The 20,811-nt window shown below is 33.3% G+C and overlaps 3 protein-coding genes and 1 pseudogene across 3 annotated transcripts; all 4 read left to right on the top strand.

The window, feature by feature from the left end:
- LOC18607971 (scopoletin glucosyltransferase) lies at positions 542-2,420 on the top strand. The gene is given in 2 exon segments (XM_007042421.2): positions 542-1,334; positions 1,336-2,420. Coding segments are annotated over 2 exon segments (1,470 nt in total). The 5' UTR covers positions 542-701; the 3' UTR covers positions 2,173-2,420.
- LOC18607972 (scopoletin glucosyltransferase) lies at positions 2,951-4,755 on the top strand. Its single transcript, XM_018116610.1, has one exon. The coding sequence runs from the start codon at positions 3,186-3,188 to the stop codon at positions 4,662-4,664; it is 1,479 nt and encodes a 492-aa protein (XP_017972099.1). The 5' UTR covers positions 2,951-3,185; the 3' UTR covers positions 4,665-4,755.
- LOC18607973 lies at positions 5,321-7,396 on the top strand (annotated as a pseudogene).
- On the top strand, positions 15,234-16,543 carry LOC18607974 (protein IRX15-LIKE). Its single transcript, XM_007042424.2, has one exon. It carries the CDS (start codon positions 15,408-15,410, stop codon positions 16,356-16,358), a length of 951 nt encoding a protein of 316 aa, XP_007042486.2. The 5' UTR covers positions 15,234-15,407; the 3' UTR covers positions 16,359-16,543.

Raw genomic sequence — 20,811 nt, forward strand, 5'->3', positions numbered from 1 at the left:
TGTTAGATTATAATTATGAATCAAATTAATCAAAAAATATTTAAACATAAAGTATTTAAAAACTTAAGTTGAATTGAAAATTATTTATAATTGAAGTTTAAATGAGTTGTTTTGATAGAGTGAAAAATACAACCAAAGATTGAAGAGTAATTTAGGTTTTGATGTTTTTAATAAAATTTTAAATTATAGAAAGAAAATTTTTTAAAATTATAAAATAATTTTTTTTATCTCCATATATAGTATTTAAATATTAATATATAAATTATTTTTTTGATAATATTTAAATATAATTAATATATAGATTTTTTAATAAAATTTATTTTTATCTTACTCTCTATATAATTATAAAAAATTAATAAACTCATTAATATTATTAAGTATATAAAATTCTAAATAAATTATATAATAAATAAATATTTTTTCTAATGAGTGGTGACACCACTCCCATGTACATGGGTCCACCCTTGCGTCACACGATATGATTTGATTCGCCTTGTACGTTTCAACTTTGCCTGTAATTGAATAATCATAAAGTTGGATTCCTTCTGGTAGCCAATATAGAGTGTGAAAGCCAATTTCAATCAACCATAGAAAATGCCGGCCCATGCTGCCCTTTTGTTTCAGTACTAATCATTATTTGCAGCCTCAATTTCTTCAATTTCTGCTTCAAACAGTCTAAAGTCTTTTACAGAGGAAATGTTATGGATACTGAAAGTCATCAGCTTCACATGTTCTTCATTCCATTCTTGGCCCCTGGCCACATGATACCAGCTGTGGACATGGCCAAGATGTTCGCGATGCGAGGTGCTCAGACAACAATAATCACCACTCCATTCAATGCTTCTCTCTTCTCCAATACAATTCAAAGATGCAAGAATTCTGATCTCGATATTGATATCAAGGTCCTGAAGTTTCCATGTGTTGAGGTCGGGTTGCCAGAGGGATGTGAAAACCTGGACTTAATCACCACCCCTAAAGATGCAAACAGAGAAATGGTCGTCAAATTTTGCAAGGGCGCAGCCATGCTCCAAGAACCCCTCGAACAGCTGCTACAAGAATTGAAACCAGATTGCATAGTTGCGGATGTATTCCTTCATTGGACTTTTGATGCCGCTAACAAATTTGGAATTCCTAGGTTCGTGTTTCATGGGACTGGTTTCTTCTCACTTTGTGGATTAGAATGCATGAGGCTATATGAGCCACAAAAGAAAGTTGAGTCAGATTCTGAACCCTTTGTGGTGACTAACCTTCCTGGTGACGTCAAGTTGACAAGAAAGCAGCTGTCAGATTTTATAGATCAAAGAATTGGAGGTGACTTTACCCAGTTGCTGATAAGAGTGCAAAGTATCAGAGCTGAAAAGCTATGGAGTAGTTGTCAACAGTTTCTATGAGCTCGAGGCAACGTATGCTGATTATTTCAGGAATGTTATGGGAAGGAAGGCATGGCATATAGGTCCCGTTTCGCAGTGCAATAGGGGCACTGAAGAAAAAGCAGAGAGAGGAAATGAAGCATCCATTGACGAACAGGAGTGTTTGAAGTGGCTTGATTCCAAAAAACCCAAGTCAGTTGTTTACGTAAGTTTTGGAAGTACGACAAACTTCGCTGCTGCTCAGCTAATGGAGATCGCTATGGGGCTTGAAGCGTCAGGGCAGCAATTCATCTGGGTTGTCCGGAAAAAGAAGAACAAGGAAGAAAAGGAGGATTGGTTGCCTGAAGGATTTGAAAAGAAAATGGAAGGCAAGGGTCTGATAATTAGAGGATGGGCACCGCAAATGTTGATTCCTGATCATGAAGCAGTTGGAGGATTTGTGACTCATTGCGGATGGAATTCAACCTTAGAAGGTGTAACTGCTGGTGTGCCTATGGTCACATGGCCATTGTCCGCAGAGCAGTTTTTGAATGAAAAATTTGTGACTGATGTTCTGAAGATTGGGATTGTTGTTGGTATTCAGCAGTCGGTCAAAATGTTGGGAAATTTTGTGAAGAGGGAAACAATACAGAAGGCAGTGAAGGAGATAATGGCGGGTGACAGAGCGCACGAAATGAGAAAGAAAGCCAAGGCACTTGGGGAAATGGCAAAAACAGCTGTTGAAAAGGGGGGTTCTTCTTACACTGATTTGGGTGATCTGATTGCAGAATTAAGCTTGCGTCGCCATTCGGCATTGAATTAAGTGGAAGAAAGGAAATCTTTCTTCTGTCATTATTTGCTTCTTCTTAATTTCCTTTTAGTGTTTTTTCTTTTATAAATTCCTGTATTAACGCTAACCTTTGGCTAGAGGGTTGTCTCAATGAATACTTTTCTTATAATCAGAGGTTGTTGTTAGATGATGCCTTCCATAGCTAGCTTGGCTTAGTGCAGTTGTCTTTCACTTTCAATGAGGTCTATCAACAATCAATAAGCAGATTTGTATGTTAGGCATTTGTAATGATCCTAATGAGAGGCTTAACCATCGGAAGGGTGGAAATTGGACTCTTGTAATTTGTAAAGAAACGATTGTCTGCTAATGTTATGACCGGCTAATACCAAGTTCTGCTGCCTTGATCAATATGGTCAAGAAGAAAAGGATAATGTCTGCTAATGTTATGAAATCATTTTTTCTTTTTATTCTCGTGAGAATAGAAATTAAACGATAGTATATAGTGGTAACTTTTTTCAAAATGAAAACGGCAAGGAAGTCAACTATACGAGTAAAAAGCAATTTGAATAAGGTGAAAACGAAGCACAGCTTCTGAACTTTTAAGTCAAGAACTTTTTTGATGATAAGTTAGACCTAATTTACAAGCGTTCAAACTACATTGATGAACGATGGTAGATGATTAGACGTGAGCCACAGATTGGTACAGTTGCTTTTTTTCAGAACTTACTTTTCCAACTTCATGACGTAATGGCTGATGTAACAGTAGAAATTTCGGATAATGAGTATCTATTTTCGGCGGTAGAGGTCCTAGTACACTTGCGCTTTGACTAGGTGGTGGGCTATTTACATGGCTTTTCCCAAGCGGCATTGCCATTCATCAGGTAAGGTGTTTGTGCGCTTTGCACTGTAGTCCAAGTCTCTTCTCCATCCTATCCTGCTTTTTATCGTACCTGCTCCACCATCTTTCATACTACTTTACCAGCGGCTCGTTTCAGCTTGTTGGCTTGGAGTTTAAACTGTTCCGGAAATTTCTGAAAACGAGCCCCATGAGTAGTCAAAACCGTCAGCTTCAAATCTTCTTCCTGCCCTTCATGGCTCATGGCCACATGATACCATTCACAGATTTGGCCATGCTCTTTGCCGCTAAAGGTGTAAAGACAACCATTATTACCACTACTCTGAATGTACCCCACATCTCCAAGGTCACTGAGAGGGCCAAAAGCTTGGGCTATGAAATCAACATCCTCGTCACATATTTCCCTTCTGTCGAGGCTGGATTGCCTGAAGGATGTGAGAGCTTCGATCAGGCTTCATCACCGGATATGCAGTTTAAATTCTTCACAGCTACCACCATGCTCAGAGAACCCCTTGCGCATCTACTCCAAGCTCATCGTCCTGATTGCCTTGTTGCAGACATGTTCTTTCCTTGGGTAACTGACGTTGCAGCTGCATTTGGAATTCCAAGAATTGTCTTCCATGGAACCTGTGTCTTCTCCCTATCCGCCACAGAACACATCAGATTGTATGAGCCTCACAAGAAGGTGTCGTCTGATTCAGAACCCTTTGTCATCCCTAATTTTCCAGGTGAGATCAAGCTGACAAGATCACAAATGCCAGATTTTGTCAGGCAAGAAACAGGGTTTTCCAAGTTCTATAGTGAAATCAGGGAAACAGAGCTGAAGTGCTATGGCGTTATAGTCAATAGCTTTTATGAACTTGAATCTGCTTATGCTGATCATTACACGAAGGTCTTGGGGAGAAGGGCTTGGCATGTAGGTCCCATATCGTTACGCAATAGAGGGACTATTGATAGAACAGAAAGAGGAAAGAAAGCATGTATTGACGATAATGAGTGCTTGGCATGGCTCAATTCGAAGAAACCAAACTCGGTTGTTTACATATGTTTTGGGAGTGTGACAAACTTCGGTTCCTCTCAACTTTTGGAGATTGCAACGGGTCTTGAAGCTTCAGGGCAACAGTTCATTTGGGTAGTCAGGAAAGAAAAGAAAAATGAAGGAGAGAAAGAAGATTGGTTGCCAGAAGGGTTTGAGAAGAGAATGGAAGGTAAGGGACTGATCATAAGAGGGTGGGCACCCCAAGTGTTGATTCTTGATCATGAAGCAATTGGTGGGTTTGTGACTCACTGTGGGTGGAATTCCACTCTTGAATCAGTATGCGCCGGTGTGCCTATGGTCACATGGCCAGTGGCTGCCGAGCAGTTCTACAACGAAAAGTTGCTGACTCAAATACTGAGGATTGGGATCGGTGTTGGTGCCCAAAAATGGGCCAGGCTAGTTGGGGATTTCGTGAAGAGAGAAGCAATAGAGAAGGCAGTGAGAGAGATAATTGTGGGCGACAGGGCAGACGAAATGAGAAGCAGGGCCAAGGCACTTGCAGAGTCAGCTAGGAAGGCTGTTGAAAAGGGAGGTTCATCTGACGCTGATTTGAATGCTTTAATTCAAGAACTAAGTGCTTGTGCCTGCCTTGAAAACATGCAAATAATGGAGATTGTTGAGGATATATAGCACTTTTATGGTTTGATTTTTGAATGATTTTCTAATAATGATCATTGTTTCATAATCTCTTGAGAATGAACAACCCACACCCTTCACCATAGCCGTACTCACCTTGTTCAAAGCTTTACCAACGATCTCGCTAGCTTTAGAATGTGTTTACCTACTTGTTTGAACTAATTTTCTTACGTTGCAGTGCACTACCAAAATAATAATAATTATTATTATAATAAAAGAAAAGACTTGAACAGCTTATATGGATTCCTATTTTCCTTTTCCCATTTGATGCATACTTTTAATTTGTACCTCTATCGCGAACAAACTCAATTTTGTAAGTGGAGATACTAAAAATAAAAGAATAAAATTCAATTTAAGGGTTACCAATGCTATTACCCAAAGGAATTGCGTTAATCAATATTATGTAATTTCATACATTCTATGGGTTTTTTGCTTCCACAACTAACTAGATTTAAGAAAGAAATATTCTTAAAAAATTAAAGGTAAAAATTTTACGTAATATTTATGAATTTTAACGGTATATGCAAATATATCAAGATTGATGCGAATTGGATTTGGAAGGCTTGAAATAAATGTTCTCCAATTAAATGATCATAATGGTTTTTGACGTATAAAAAAAAAAAAACAATCATTTGATGTATGTACGCTTTTCTATTTCTGGGTTCTTAAGCATCATTTGATGTATGCTTTTCTATTTCTGGGTTCTTGCCTATCATACAATACGATTCATGTTTTCCGTTTCTCTTGATGTTTATGATTCCCTTGACTTCTAAAGGAGGCAATGAAAGTTTATGCCGATAGTAAGCAGTCTGGAAGCTCTCAACCGAACGATTTCCTAGATGTGAACGGGAACTGAAAAGTGATGACTGCCAAGACGAGTGGCGTCCAGAGTTGGGGACTTCTTAGAATACTCCAAAGTTCCTTTTGTAGTGCTCCATGCTTCTTAGCCTGTACCAATATTTGATCAATCACGTCATGATCGATATCAAACAACCACAAATAAGGTACCGGACTCATCTTCCATTTTGTTTCATCTACTCACGTGCATTGAGTCTTATCTCCTCTTCAATTCATACAACCTGAACTTTCTTTCTGCTCTTACTCTCAAGGCCCCTGCAAGGGAATATGGGTGGTGAAATTCCTCCGCTTCACGTTCTCTTCTTTCCCTTCATGGGTCTTGGCCACATGATCCCGGCAATGGACATGACCAAGCTTTTTGCAATGAGAGGTGTAGAGACAACCATTGTCACCACTCCACTGAATGTTCCTTTCTTCTCCGAGTCAATCCAAAGATGCAAGAATTCAGGTATCAATATCGATATCCGAATCCTGAAGTTTCCTTGTGTTGGGGCTGGATTGCCTGAGGGATGTGAAAACCTGGAAGCCATCACAAGTTCCCAAGACGCCAACATAAATATGATCAGCAACTTCTTCAAGGCTACAGCCATGCTTCAAGAACCCTTGAGCAGCTGATACAAGAATGTAAACCAGACTGCTTGGTTACTGATATGTTTTTTCCTTGGACAACTGATACTGCAGACAGGTTTGGAATTCCTAGGTTAATGTTTAATGGTATCAGTTTCCTTGCATTATGTGCATCAGAGTCCATTAGTCTATATGAGACACATAAGAAAGTCGAGTCAGATTCTGAACCTTTTATGATTCCTAACCTTCCCGGTGATATTAAGTCGACAAAAAAACAGATGCCACATGTTCTAACACAAAATGATGAAAATGACTTTACCAAGTTGGTAAAAAAATGGAGAGAATCAGAGCTAAAAAGCTATGCGGTTGTTGTCAATAGTTTCTATGAGCTAGAGGCCACCTACGCTGATCACTACAGGAATGTTTTGGGAAGAAAGGCATGGCATATTGGCCCTGTTTCACTTTGCAATAGGGCCATTGCAGATGAAACAGATAGAGGAAAGAAAGCATCGATTGATGAACCGGAGTGTCTAAATTGGCTTGATTCGAAAGAACCCAATTCAGTTGTGTATATCTATTTTGGCAGTGTATCCAATTTCAACGCTGCTCACTTAATGGAGATAGCATTGGCCATTGAAGCTTCAGGACAGCAATTCATTTGGGTTGTGAGGAAAGAAAAGAACAATGAAGACGAGGAGGATTGGTTGCCTGAAGGATTTGAGAAGAGAATGGAAGGCAAAGGACTTATAATAAGAGGGTGGGCACCGCAAGTTTTGATTCTTGATCATGAAGCAGTTGGAGGATTTGTGACTCATTGTGAATGGAATTCAACCTTAGAAAGTGTTTCTGCTGGTTTGTCTATGGTCACCTCGCCAGCGTTCGCGGAGCAGTTTTACAATGAAAAATTAGTGACTCAAGTTTTGAAGATTGGCGTTGGTGTAGGAGTACAAAAATGGGTTGAAGTAGTGGGAGATTCTGTGAAAAGAGATGCAATAGAGGAGGCAGTGAGGGGGATAATGGTGGGTGAAAGAGCAGAGGAAATGAGAAGCAGAGCCAAGGCACTTGGAGAAATGGCAAAAGGGGCTGTTGAAGAAGGAGGTTCATCCGATTCTGATTTGAATGCTCTGATTTAAGAACTAAGCTTGCGACGCCGTTGAATCAAGAGGCAAAACCCAAAGAGGCAACCATGTCCATTCTATTTTGGAGAAGTAACTCTTGCACTTTAATTACTTATTTTGCTCTTTATTAACTTTATTTTTCTCAAGAGTAGTGCATCAAAGGAATGTCTTTCAATATTTCTATGTGATTAGTATTTATTGATACGTCCATTAAATATTTATTTTTATTTATTTTCAAGTAACAATTATATATAAATACAAGTGTCTTTAAAGTGTAAAGTTTAAAATATAAATAATTTAAATTTTACAATATTAATCTGTAAATTATTTCATATTATTAGAATTAAGAAATATATTAGTATAAGAGTATGCATAACACACTCTTATTAAAATGTATAGAAATATTTATTATATTTGAAAAGGCCAACCAAGAAAAACTTGGGTGACCAAAGTTTCATGGCTAAGGGGGCACGTGTTTGGCTTAAGATCTTGTACTTTATAATCTAATTTCTTTTCATCAGCCTTAAAAGTTTAATTTAATAAGGGAGATCTATTTTTTTATTAAATAAAAAAGTTTAATAATTTTATAAGAAATATAGATAGAGAAAGAAAATGTGCAAAACCATAATACTGTCTCTATAGGAGTCTAATAAAAATAATTTAATGTATTGATGATTGATTAATCAAAATAAATAAACAAATAAAAAGTGATTAATGATAAAATTTTATAAGGTGTGTTTAGGTTAATCACATTTTTAGTACTTTTGGAATTAAAGAATGAAATGGCCCAAGGAGACTGGGCTGCTGGGTTGAAGGGCCTTTAGCACGGGAGATATCTGATGGTCCAACCTAACTAATTCACAGCATGGATTTGGATCATATCATGTTTGTCATCAAATTATAATATGAGTAAAATTCAGCAAAAATATAAAATAAACTGTCAATTCAATTTAATAATAATTTCATTGGGAAAAAATACAGTGTTTTTTTTTACTGATTAAGCATAGGTATACTTTTCCACATGTTTCTCGCATGCTTACAGAAAAGTCTTCCAGATCTGATTTTTCTTTTTCATTGACAAGTGATAATAGGACATGTATAGTTTTGGAAAAAAAATTTGTATTATTTCATGTATTCTGTTCTAATCTGAATCAGATTGAAATTTTGAATAAAAAATTTGGTACAAATGTTGAAAAGTTTTTTTTTTTTTTTTTAGAAATGCAGTCTTTGACAAATTGGGGGAAGGATTTTCCTATGAGGTCCATTCCTTAGCAATGGATTAATCAAAGAGGAAATTTGTATTTGACTCGATATTTAAAAATATTAACTAAGAATGTTTGACATGTTTATTTCGAAATATGAACTATGCTTGTTGATAATCTTGATAACTGAAATATGGATTGTGATCTAATTTTGTGATGAATTGGGTTATAAAATTTTAAGAAGTACTTAGGTCGTTTTCCCAATCTATTGGCGGCAAAACTTTTTAAGATCTAGATTGTGAAATGTGTAATGAAATTAGAATCATAGACAGAAATATAATACTTGAAAAGAACTGACCTTGTTTGTGATAAAATATTTTCATAATATTGTTGGATTTTTTGAATATTTTGTGATTTTTATTTTGTTTTGGATTTTTTTTTCTTTTTTATAGAAGTCTTGATTTTTGTAAAACGATTTTTTGAATAAGTGCATGTGTTATCCCTGGGGTTTGGGAAATGGACTCAATCCATTGTTTCATTTGAGACAACTTCTTTTTCAAAAATCTCTATCCATATTTGTATGTATATATATATATATATATACATACACATAGAGAGAGAGGGGCAAAACAGTGTTCCTAAAACCTTACGAGAAGATGACCTAGAAAGGGAGTGGCTAGGAAGGTGAGCTTTTTTCCATCTCCCAATTGACCAAACCAAACCAAACCCACTTTAACAACTGGAGAAGTCTGCTTTAAGCATGGGGGCAAAAGAACAAATGACAAAGTTAAACCGAAAATTTGAATGGTGTAGGGTGAGATGCCCTCCAACTTTTACAAAAGTTAGCATTTGCCAACCGTTAACACCAACTTTTGCCTTAATCAAAGACAACCTTTTGTCAAACACTATGCTTTGTGATCATTAATACCGGGCTTTGCTAATGCTTAATTGACTTGTAACGACTTCATGGCATCTCTTTATAATTTTGATTGTGAAGTTATCAAGCCAGCATATCTTTGTCGAATCCAGAGTAACATGGGGTCTTGCCAAAGGTAAGGTCCAAAACATATTCGAAATTACTTATAATTTTATTTTCATTAATTTAAAAAAGAAACACCACTACTTTTCAAAAAAGAAGAATAAAGTGGTGTAAAAGGATTTCTACAAATCAGATAATAGTACTGAAAATGCAATTTTTTTTTTTGGCTATTAATTATCCTAGCAGTAGCAAGCTAGCCTGCCAATAATTTGAGTTTAAGATCTTATTTATCTATTAAAAGATTAGGCCATAACATGCTAATTATCTAGGATTTAAAATATATAACTAGGATTAATTAAGGGGATTATCCAATACTTTTGGATGATAGAAACTGACATTACCTTTCAGTCCTTATTCCCTAATGCATAACAAGCTGTAAAGTGACAATAATGAAATTCTAATTTCCTCCTCCCCCTCCATCTTTTTACCCGTTGCACGATGAGGTAAGTTTGATTACTAAAAGATAATATTTTAAAAAGTTTTAAATTTTTTGAAAATTTAAAATAAATTTTTATTTTTCATTATTTCAATTAAATCTTTACATTTAATTTTAAATTAAATAAGTCATTATATTATGATTAATGGTTTATTAAACATCTTTAGTTAAAATAACATTAATTATTTTTTATGTCACGTGACGTCGAAATGATCTATTGATATGTAATAGTAGATAGTGACATGACATGTTAATTTCATCACGTGACAATTTCACTGTTTACATAAACGTCACATTAGTATCATGTGAGAAAAGTTATTTTGATTAATGACATTAATCAACAATTAATTATAAAAACCTACTTAGTTCAAAATAAAAATATAAAAATTAAATTGAATGTAATTAAAATATAAAAATTTATTTAAATTTTTAAAAATTTTTTAAAACATTATACTACAATAAAAAGGGAAATGTTTATCTTTTAGCCTCTTTTTCTATGATTTCTTTATCTTATGTTACTTGAGTTAAAAAAAGATTTTAAATTCATCTTTTAACTTTTGTTGGCTGCCGGGTTTTCTTTAGAACATTACAGCAAGTAGAGTGTGCTTCACGTTTAATAAATAAGTTCACATCAAAATTCGTTCAAATAAATCGGCTTTTCTCTTATTATTTGCTACTGTTGAAATTAAGATCCAAGAAAATAGAAATTAATGTCACGTTTTGTTGACCATATGAGTATGGAAATTCTTCATTTTGGGGTCAAATACTGTTACCATGGTTGACGAGAATAGTAACAACAACCAATAACTGAAAATTCCGGGAAATCCGTGGTGAATGGATGAGTCATCATTTCTTTAACGACTTGTACCTACCTCCCTTCTTGATTGGAAATTTGAAACCTTTTTGTGTTTTCTTGTACCACAAGTCTTAACTTCTCGCATTGGAAATTAAGACAGAAAATGATGCCTAACTGCTGTGCTCAGGAACGGCTCCGTAAGCTTAAAAATTTAAAGTGATTATAGTATATTTTTTAAATAATTAATATAATTAATTAATTAAATTTTTTAATTTAAATAAATTAATTATCACATAAAATAAAAGTAATATAATAACATGATATAAACTCTAAATTAAAATAAAAAATCTATAAATATGAGAATAATAATAATTAATTGTTGAATACTTATTATAAACCGTAAATAAAGCTCACGATTTTATAAAGATAATAACATAACAGATTTCTTATTTATTTTTTGAAGAAAAATTAAAGTTAAAAAGAAAAAAGAAGAAAAAGCAAATTAGAAAAGAAGAATTTCAAAATAGATATTATATATTAAAAAAATAATTAATTTTATATAAAAGAAAAAAATAGTTGTTGAAATTTATTAAATATGTTAATTAGAAATAGTAAAAAAAAAAAAAATTGTTGGAGATGATTAAATACATATGACTGTTAGTTAATTAGAAATAAAAAAAATAATTGAAAATTAATAGTATTCTAGAAATTAAGAAATGATGGAAAATTAAAATTTATTAAGCACATAATTAAAAAAGTGAGAAAATAAATAATTTTATTAATTATTAATTATTTTTATATATTTTAAAATTGTATATATTTTTAATATAATTAATTATATTATAAAATTATAAAACCTTCCCAAATTTGGGACCTCTCTAAATTGAGAGCCTAAAACCCTTGCTTGGGTGGCTTTACCCAAGGATAAGCTCTGGCTGTGCTGATAAGTGTTTTGTAGTCAAGTTACAACCTAACTTGGGTTTCATAATTGATGTTTTTCCTTTAGATGTAAGAATTTATTGCAGTAAAATAAAAAAGCATTTAGTTGTTAAAACTTAAAATGTATTAATTTAATTAGTAAAATGAGTTGCGTAATATTAATAGTTTATAAAATGATCAAAAGATCTATCTAATCTCTCTATTTTCAATTTTGTTCAATTCAATACTTGTACTCAAAATCGAAGTAATTTAATACTTTGATTTTGAGAATTAAGTCAATTTAGTCATTTTCTCCAACGACACTCAATTTTACCATTAAAAGATAATGTCATCATTGACGTTAGCACTGACGTGTCATTTTGATAACATGGTATTGAGATGATGACGGGTCATGCCACATGGCATTGAGTGATGACATGACAGTACTGATGTGGCACTGACATGTTGACATGTTAGTGCCATGTGACAAATCAAAAAAAAAATTTAAATTTTTTTTTGCCACATCATAAGAATTAAAGTGAACAAAAATATATAGTACATGGACTAAATTAAATAAAAATGAGATGTTGAGGGACTAAATTGAAAAAAATATTTTAAAAATACAAATAAAGTAAATTATTGATATGCTTATTAATAAATCAAATATTTAAATATAAAAAATGTATAGTGTTTAAAAATATATATAAATATTTTCTTTCTTGATTATTTCATTCCAAAATTTGTAAATTAATTTATCTTTTTTTATAAAAATTAAGTTTGAATTTTCCTTCTATAAAAAATTTTGAAAAAATTTCATGCCTAAAGTCAAATTTAAATAAATAACTTGCACTACATTCAAATAAAATAATATAAAATGACTAAATATATTGATTTAGTTACAAATTTCACAATTTACAAATACACTTTTTTTTTTGAAATTATTCAACTTTTACTCAATTTACCTTTTATTAAAATTTACTCAAATTAGTAAAATATGTTAATTTAGTTACAACTTTCACAATTTACAAATAAACATTCTTTTGAAATTAGTCAACTCTTATCCAATTTACCTTTTATTTAAATTTACTCAAAATTTCTTATAAAACAATTTTATTTAAACTCAAATACCACAATCAAATTTTACTAAATTTAAATTTAAATTATTAATTTAAATCTATAAAAAATTTATTAATAAAAAAATGGTACAAATATTTACAGTTATATCTAACTTTATCAATCATAAATGCAGTCTTTAATTTAGAGAATTTTAACTTAAAAAAATAACTCGAAATATTAAACAAAATAACAACATAAAAAATAAATAAATAATTAGAAGGGTGAAGCTCAGATTTTATAGTTGTAATAAGAGGTTTGTCATGTCCAAATTAAGTAAATCAGAACGAAGAATTACTTTTATAATAATCGCTAACTCCATATCTCCGTTCTTTATTTTTAAAAAAAAAAAATTAAATCAACATATTTTGCTTATTTGACTTTAGCTCAAGTTAAAAATTAAGTTAAATAAATTTCAAATTTTTATACTATTATAAATAAAAGAAAAAAGAATTTATTTAGTTATTTTATATTATTTTATTTTAACGTAATACAAGTTATTCATCTAAATTTAACTTCAGGCATAAAATTTTAAAAAAAAATTTTTATAGAAGGAGAATTCAAACTTAGTTTTTGTAAAAAAGATAAATTGATTTATATATTTTGGAATCAAATAATCAAATAAAAAATATCTATATATATTTTTTAATACCATAAATCTTTTACACTTAAATATTTAGCTTATTAATAAGCATTATCAATAATCTACTTAAAGATTTGTATTTTTCAAATTTTTTTCAATTTAATCCCTCAACATCTCAATTTTGTTTAATTTCGTCCTTATACTATATATTTTTGTTTACTTTAGTCCCTATGATACGATAAATTTTTTAAAAAAAATTTGATTTATCACGTGACGCTGACATGTCAACATGTCAGTGCCACATCAACACTGCCATGCTATTGTATAGTGCCACGTGGCATTGTCACGTCATCACTCAATATCACGTGGCATGACATGTCAACTTCAAGTCATAAAAAAGTGACATGTTAAAACTGACGTTATCACTGACATCAGCGATGACATTATTTTTTACCAATAAAATTGGATGTCGTTAAGAGAAATGACTAAATTGACGCAATTCTCAAAATAAAAAAATTAAATTGTTTCGATTTTGAGTACAGATAATAAATTGAATAAAATTGAAAAGTATGAAAACTGGATAGGTCTTTTAAATTTTATAAAATTATACACTAAAAATATGTTAGATCAATATCTTACTTTTAATTTTAGAATTTGAAAGTTAAACAGAACGAGTAATTAACATTATTTTATTCTAATTTTAACTATCAAACTATTCATAGATGATACGAAATATGCATCTAATTAAGAAAGAAATTGACTGTCCGAACCACATAGATAGTGTCTAAGTAGTAAATTTATCATGGGGTGTTGTCTCCTTGTATGTCTCTAACAACCTTGGGGACATTTTAAGGGATTGATTTCCAACAGACAATGATAATCTGGATAAGAATTAGGCAAACATCTATTTCCGTACTATCTTTATCTTCTTTCCAATTTATTTACTTACCAATTGGACGTCGTTCAGTTGATAAAAGTTTAATGGTTGTAATTTCAATGGTTACACCTGTATATTTATATACTGCAGATACATATATTTACTATCATACTAATATCTAATTATCTATATGAGGGTGATTTTATATTACTATTACGAATTAAGAATAAGATTTAGGTGAATCTTCTTCAGGTAAATTTAAAGAAAATTGCCAGTTAAAAAAAAAAGACTGAATAAAATCAAAATCAATAAATTGATACTAAAATTTATTGAATAAATCGCGAGGTCAACCAAGGGAAATAACTTTCTATATTAGTATTAGTATTAACATTCTAAATATCATTTCTTCTCAAATTTTACTAAATGTTATCGTTCTTTCGTATCCATGGATGTCAGTCGCACTCAAAAGTGGAAATAAAAAAAAATTATTCTAACTTAATTGAGACCCCAAATGTGCAATCATACTTCCAAAAGAGAAAAAAAAAAAATCAGAAAAGGAAAAAGTAAAAGTATGTCTGTCTCTGGCTCATTGAAAGTTATTGCCTCAACAAGCTCGAATTAGTTAAATCCCCAATCTCATTATTTGACAATAATGCTAAAATAACGATGTAAGAGAGAAAAAAAAAATACATTGCGAAAAGAACAAGTGCATCAATTTCAAGAGTGAAACAAAGGGCAAAGCTTTTTTATTACCAAAAATCTTGCTTAGCTAGCTCAAGGGAAGAGCAGGGAGTATCTATGTAAATCAATGCTTAATTAGTCATACTTAGCCGTTCCAACATCCTCCATCAATTACCTTGTCTGTTTGTCATGCACTTATACTCCTTCCTCATACCTCCGTTGATCACCTGATTAATGACTTAATCCAAGGGAAAACCAACAACAACAAAACGTTTAACCCATCCCTTTCTCCCCCACCATGGCTTCGGGCTCCACCACTCTTCCCCAATTAAAAAATCCCACCTCCTCTATTCCCATTTCCTGCAGTCTGTCCCTTTCACCTTCCTTTGGGTTTCGTGTGTGGTCTTCTCAATTTCCCCCGTGATTCCTTCGTCCCATTTCCTTTCTTCCCTCTCTTAACTTTCAAAAGGCCCAAAAATCAAGTAGAAGAAAATTAATAAAAAAGAAAAAACCCAAACTCTCTCCTTCTCTCTCAAAAGAGAAAGAGAAATGAAGAGCAACTCCAACGCAAAGCTGATTCTCCTCCACCCTTCAATCCACAAATCCTCCACTTCCTCTCACCGCTTCTTCCTCTTCTTCTTCGTAACTTTCTTCACTTTGGCTTTCACTGTAACTCTCTTCACCACCACCACCATTTCCAACTCCACGACCCCTTCCCTTTCCACCGCCTCCGCCTCCTCCCTGCCTTCCTCCGTCACCACCGCTCTCCTCCACTATGCTTCCACTGCCACCGTCAACACCACAACCCACCACATGTCATCCTCCGAACTCTCCCTCATTGCATCCACTCTCCACAACTGTCCTTCCTCGCCTTGCCGTTTCCTTGTCTTTGGTATCACCCACGAATCCCTCCTTTGGCACTCCCTCAACATCCACGGTCACACCGTTTTCCTTGATGAAAGTGAGTACTTAGTCTCCTCGTTCGAGCGGAACCACCCCGAAATCGAAGCATACGACGTCCAGTACACCACCAAAGTAAGCCAAATGTCGGATTTATTATCATTAGCCAAATCGCACATCGAGAACGAGTGCAAACCAGTCCAAAACCTACTCTTTTCCGACTGTAAACTCGCTATCAACGACATGCCAAACCATATTTACTATTTGAGTTGGGATGTGATCTTAATCGACGGGCCACGTGGCTACTTCCCAGATGCTCCAGGGAGGATGGCTCCGATATTTACGGCCGGAGTGTTGGCAAGGAGCAAGAAGAAAGGTAGGAAAACGCATGTTTTTGTGCATGATTTTGAGAGGGACGTGGAAAGTATTTTAAGTGAAGAGTTTTTGTGCGAAGAAAACTTGGTGGAAACTGTGGATTCTTTAGGACATTTTGTCGTGGAGAAAGGAGTCAGTGATGGTATGATGTCTGGGTTCTGTAAGAATTCGACATCATCGTCGCCTTTGTCGGTTTCTCTATCATCAGGGGAAGATGATGATTGAGAGATTTGGATGGGGTTTGTTTCTTTGCAAATTGTATCATTTACAACTTTTTTTTCCTTTTTTCTTTTTTTTCCCAGTACAGAGGTGTAATGTTTATATAGGTTTAAAAGTTTAAACCATTGGAAGTGTATCCAGAAAAATTATAATCAAGTTTTGCGAAATGTGAATGTTTTTTTCTTGGTCAATTAGTTCTTGTTTTTGTGGCTAAGAAAAGGTGAGAAAAGAAAAAATGGATTTAAATTTGGAACTTTCCCCCTGCTAGTTCTGTTTGGTTGCTGAGACTAATGGTGGAAATTGAAAAAATTGATATTTGAATTTTTTTTAAACGCTTGGCTGATGCGTGTTTTTGACCAAACACTGGACAATACCCAAACTGAATATATTATTTAAAATTAGAGATCCCATGCAAAAGGATAATTTCATCAGTTTCCCTGAGATTTTCTCGGCAACCAAACACTAGAAGAGCAAAAAAACCAAAATTGAAAAACTCAAAAAAAGGATAAATAGGAAACTCATGGAGGAATTAGCAGGCGTCGGTGGCCGTTTGGTAGTAAGTGATAAAGCAAGGGTTGGAGCGAGGGTGAGAGACAGAATGTAACCATAGCATAACCCGTCGGGTTATTATAAGATTCGAATCTGTGAACCATGGGGTCCAAGAGGTACGCGCTTCGAAGCTCTATGATGGTCAACGCTTAATATAACTGGCTTAGAGGCGAGTGCATATAAGAAGCTTCGCGGTATTTTTGCGGGATTTGATAAATTTATAGTCTGTTAAAAGTATAGTATCTAAGGTACGGCTTTTTAACCCAGGTGGTGTTACGTGGTCACGTGGTCCACGTGACCCAAAGCGTACGTTACTGCAGGAGAGGTGTCGGTGAGGCAATACAAACATTGTCACGTCAGTTGTCACACATGTAAAAAGAAAAAGTTTTTTTTTTACGAGAAAATGCATGGTTTTAATTAAGCCTATTTCCCTGTTGATCAATCAAGCTCTGACTTTAATCCAAAAGTGAATACTTTTAAATCTTTATCATTTGAATTATATTTTGCTACAAGTAAATTCAAGTTTAGCACTTGAAACATAGAATAATGTCAATTATTTCAATTTTAAATTACATAATACTTTAAAAAGTTTATAAATTATTTAAATAAATTTTTATTTTTTATTATATTCAATTATGTTATTTTATTTTTTATTTTAAATCAAGTAAATATTTATACCTAATGGTTCAACTATCATTACTTAAAACAACATTTATTTTTATACTTAGGAGACATTGATGTGAAGGGAAAAAATGTTACGTAATTATATTATCATGTCATATAAATATATTTAATCATTATTTATTATGATATTTGAGCACTATGTCTCGTAAAATGATAAATTATGATTTAATTAATAATAATTAATTAATAGTAAATTATAAAGACATATTTGGTAGGAAAACAAACTATAAAAATTTGATTGGATGAAATAAAAAAATAAAATTTATTTAAATTTTTGTAAATAGTTCAAAAACTTTTTACAATATTATGTTATTTTAAATTTAATTTGGATTGAACGTAAATGCTTTGTGCTCAAAAAATTCATTTGCACAAAATGTCTAATTGGGGTCTAATTTATTTAACAACCTATGATTATATGAATAGAATACAGACAAGTTGAACTTGAAAAAAAAAAATAGAAGTTATTTGAATCCACAACAACTTAATCAAGGACAAATACTATATAGCTTATATATTAAAATGTTGTTCACCAAAATTAAAATAAGAGTTTAATTCTGTTATTTTATGAAAAAAAATCCGTTACTTTAATTAGTGAAAATGATGGATTAAGAATAATAGTAGGAGAACACCTAACTGATTCTTTAAAAAATCATATGTACATGGCGGGTTTATTAGTAGGTGAGCTTCTACATTTATATATATGTCACGCATATTATACGATTGGCAGACCCACAGTGTGAAACATTGGGTCAGCTTTCCGTTGGACATTTATTGGACTTAAAATTAAACAGGCTGTTCGATACAGAGTGGTACATATATTTTTATGTGGCTTGGTTTCTTGGAATTTATTGATGGGGTTACTATGTCCGCTTGGAACTTGTCAGATCGTGATTTTAATTGAAGGTTGGGATGGTACATAGGCCCGGTTACAGTGCAAGTTTGGTGGGAAATTAGCAAAAGCAGGCAAACAATACTGCTCTCTGCTATCAAAATGGGGCCAGGGCGTTTGGTGGATTTGGAATTATAGAGATCATTGATGGATAGTTTGGAAATCAATGCCCAGCTCATGGTTGTCTTAGAATTTATAAACAGCTGCAAATCCAAAGCTTGTTTCATAGTTGCATAGGGTTCTTCTGGTTGGTTAGAGAGAGAGAGAGGACGTATTATAACGAGTGATTAGAGAGGAAGAATGGAGCAATCTTTGAAGTGTAAGTGCTTTGAGTGATAGGCGGTGAGGGATTAGAAAAGGTGGAAGAAACAACGGATAACAACGAAAGCTGAATATAAAGAATACTTGGAGGAACTTAGAGAGAGCTTTCAGAGTAATCTTTGCTGAGTGTCACTTCCCCTCTCCTTATATCCCAACCTCTTATTTATACTGAATAGAGATACTTTCTTAAGAGTAGTTAGGAGAGCATGTTTAATCATGAGAGAACGTACTTGTTATGAAAAAACAGTTAAAGAACGATTTATGGGATATTAAAAGAATGATCATATAGTCGAGTAGTGGGTATAAGTTTTTGGTAAATGGAGTAGTGGCATTCGATAGTGCATCACGTGTATTTTTAAGGAGTAAAGAAAGAAATGATAAAGCACATGTACTTCAAAAAAAGGTTAAGAGGAAATTCTCTTAACTATATCCATATCTGAATCATTAAGTCAAACTCTCTAAAACATCCCAAATGTGAAGGTAACTCATGAACCTTGCCACTTGTTCTGAGTTACTTTCACTTCCTCATACAAATAGTTGTTCCATGTTTGTTCCTAGGTGTTTCTGTGCTTGTAACGCTCTTTAAGCGCTACTACGCTTGGAATACCCCTAGGCGCTTCTGCGCTTGGAATGCCCTCTGGACACTTCTGCGCTTAGAATGTCTTTGGACACTTCTGTACTTGGAACACCCTTAAGCACTTCTATACTTGGAACACCTTTGTGCCCTTCTGCGCTTAGAACACCCTAGGCGCTTCTGTACTTGAAATGCCCTTAGGCTCTTTTATGCTTGGAATATCTCTGGGCGTTTTCATGCTTGGAATACTCTTGGTCACTTCTGCGCTTAAAATACCTTAGGCGCTTCTAGTTTAAAATACCTTGGCTCGGAACACCTCAGGGAGAATGTTCTGAGCTTTTCTACACTTGGAAAGTTCTTGATGTAATTTTTCTGTAAAATCAGAATTAAGCATCTACAATCGTGAAATACTACTGAAATGAAAGCAACTTGCAAAGACATTGGGGTATCAATAAAAACAAAAGATCTGTTTAGAAATCGAAGAACAATTGAGATGTTATTCACTAAATCTAATATCCGGATATGAGAATGAATATCTGTCATTAGATTATTTTCCTTTAAAGATGTTAAAGAATCTAGAATTTCGTTCCATTGGTCACCCACCCCTTTCTATTTTCTACTTCTCCGACTGTAATTCTTCACCTCTGTTTCAAGTTATAAATTCCAAATTTACAACATCTAAGAGAACCATTTGGATTGGAGCTTCTGCTCTTATAGAGTCCATCAAAGTTCAAGGCCCTTTCGGTTTTTGTGTCTACCGAATTGTTAGGTTTTAGCTTCTTATTTGGGCTTCTGCAAATACTCCATCTTAAGCCTAGCCAGGCGACATGCACTCCAAGCCCATTAGTTAATCGATTTCTTGTCATCTTTCCTTCAAAAGACTACTTTCTTGCTTACGGGGATGATCCAACCATGTTTTCTACAATCCCACTTCTTGTCAAATTATAACTTTCTGATTTTGTGGCATTCTTGTCTTTTAATTCGAACAAATGGGGCCATGCGAAATGATTCTTGGATATATATGATTACCTCAGCCCGATGACCAGCCACCATATCCTTCACATTAGTGGAGAACAGCATAGAAATCCAAAGATGACAACATTTCTTTCTTTTGTTTTCTTTTTTAATTTGATTTTGAACCATGTGACAGGTTTGTTTATACTATCCTTTAGTTCTAGATTATACAAGAACAAAAGGTAAGCGTGAGATAGTTTCCTCTTTCTTTTATCCACTCCATTCATATGCTGAATTAATTTGTAGCTACATAATATATAATATGCTTTGATATTCTCAATAATTTTTTTAAGAAAACAACACTCCACCAAATTAGTGGTCAATAAATCTGTGTTCATCTAATTTTCTAATTACACATAATTGCTGCTATTGATTGAATTGATTGTTTGCAAAGGGTGATGATACCAAAAAAGTAGATAAAAACAAGC

The sequence above is a fragment of the Theobroma cacao genome, chromosome 2, assembly GCF_000208745.1.
Source record: "Theobroma cacao cultivar B97-61/B2 chromosome 2, Criollo_cocoa_genome_V2, whole genome shotgun sequence".
NCBI lineage: Eukaryota > Viridiplantae > Streptophyta > Magnoliopsida > Malvales > Malvaceae > Theobroma > Theobroma cacao.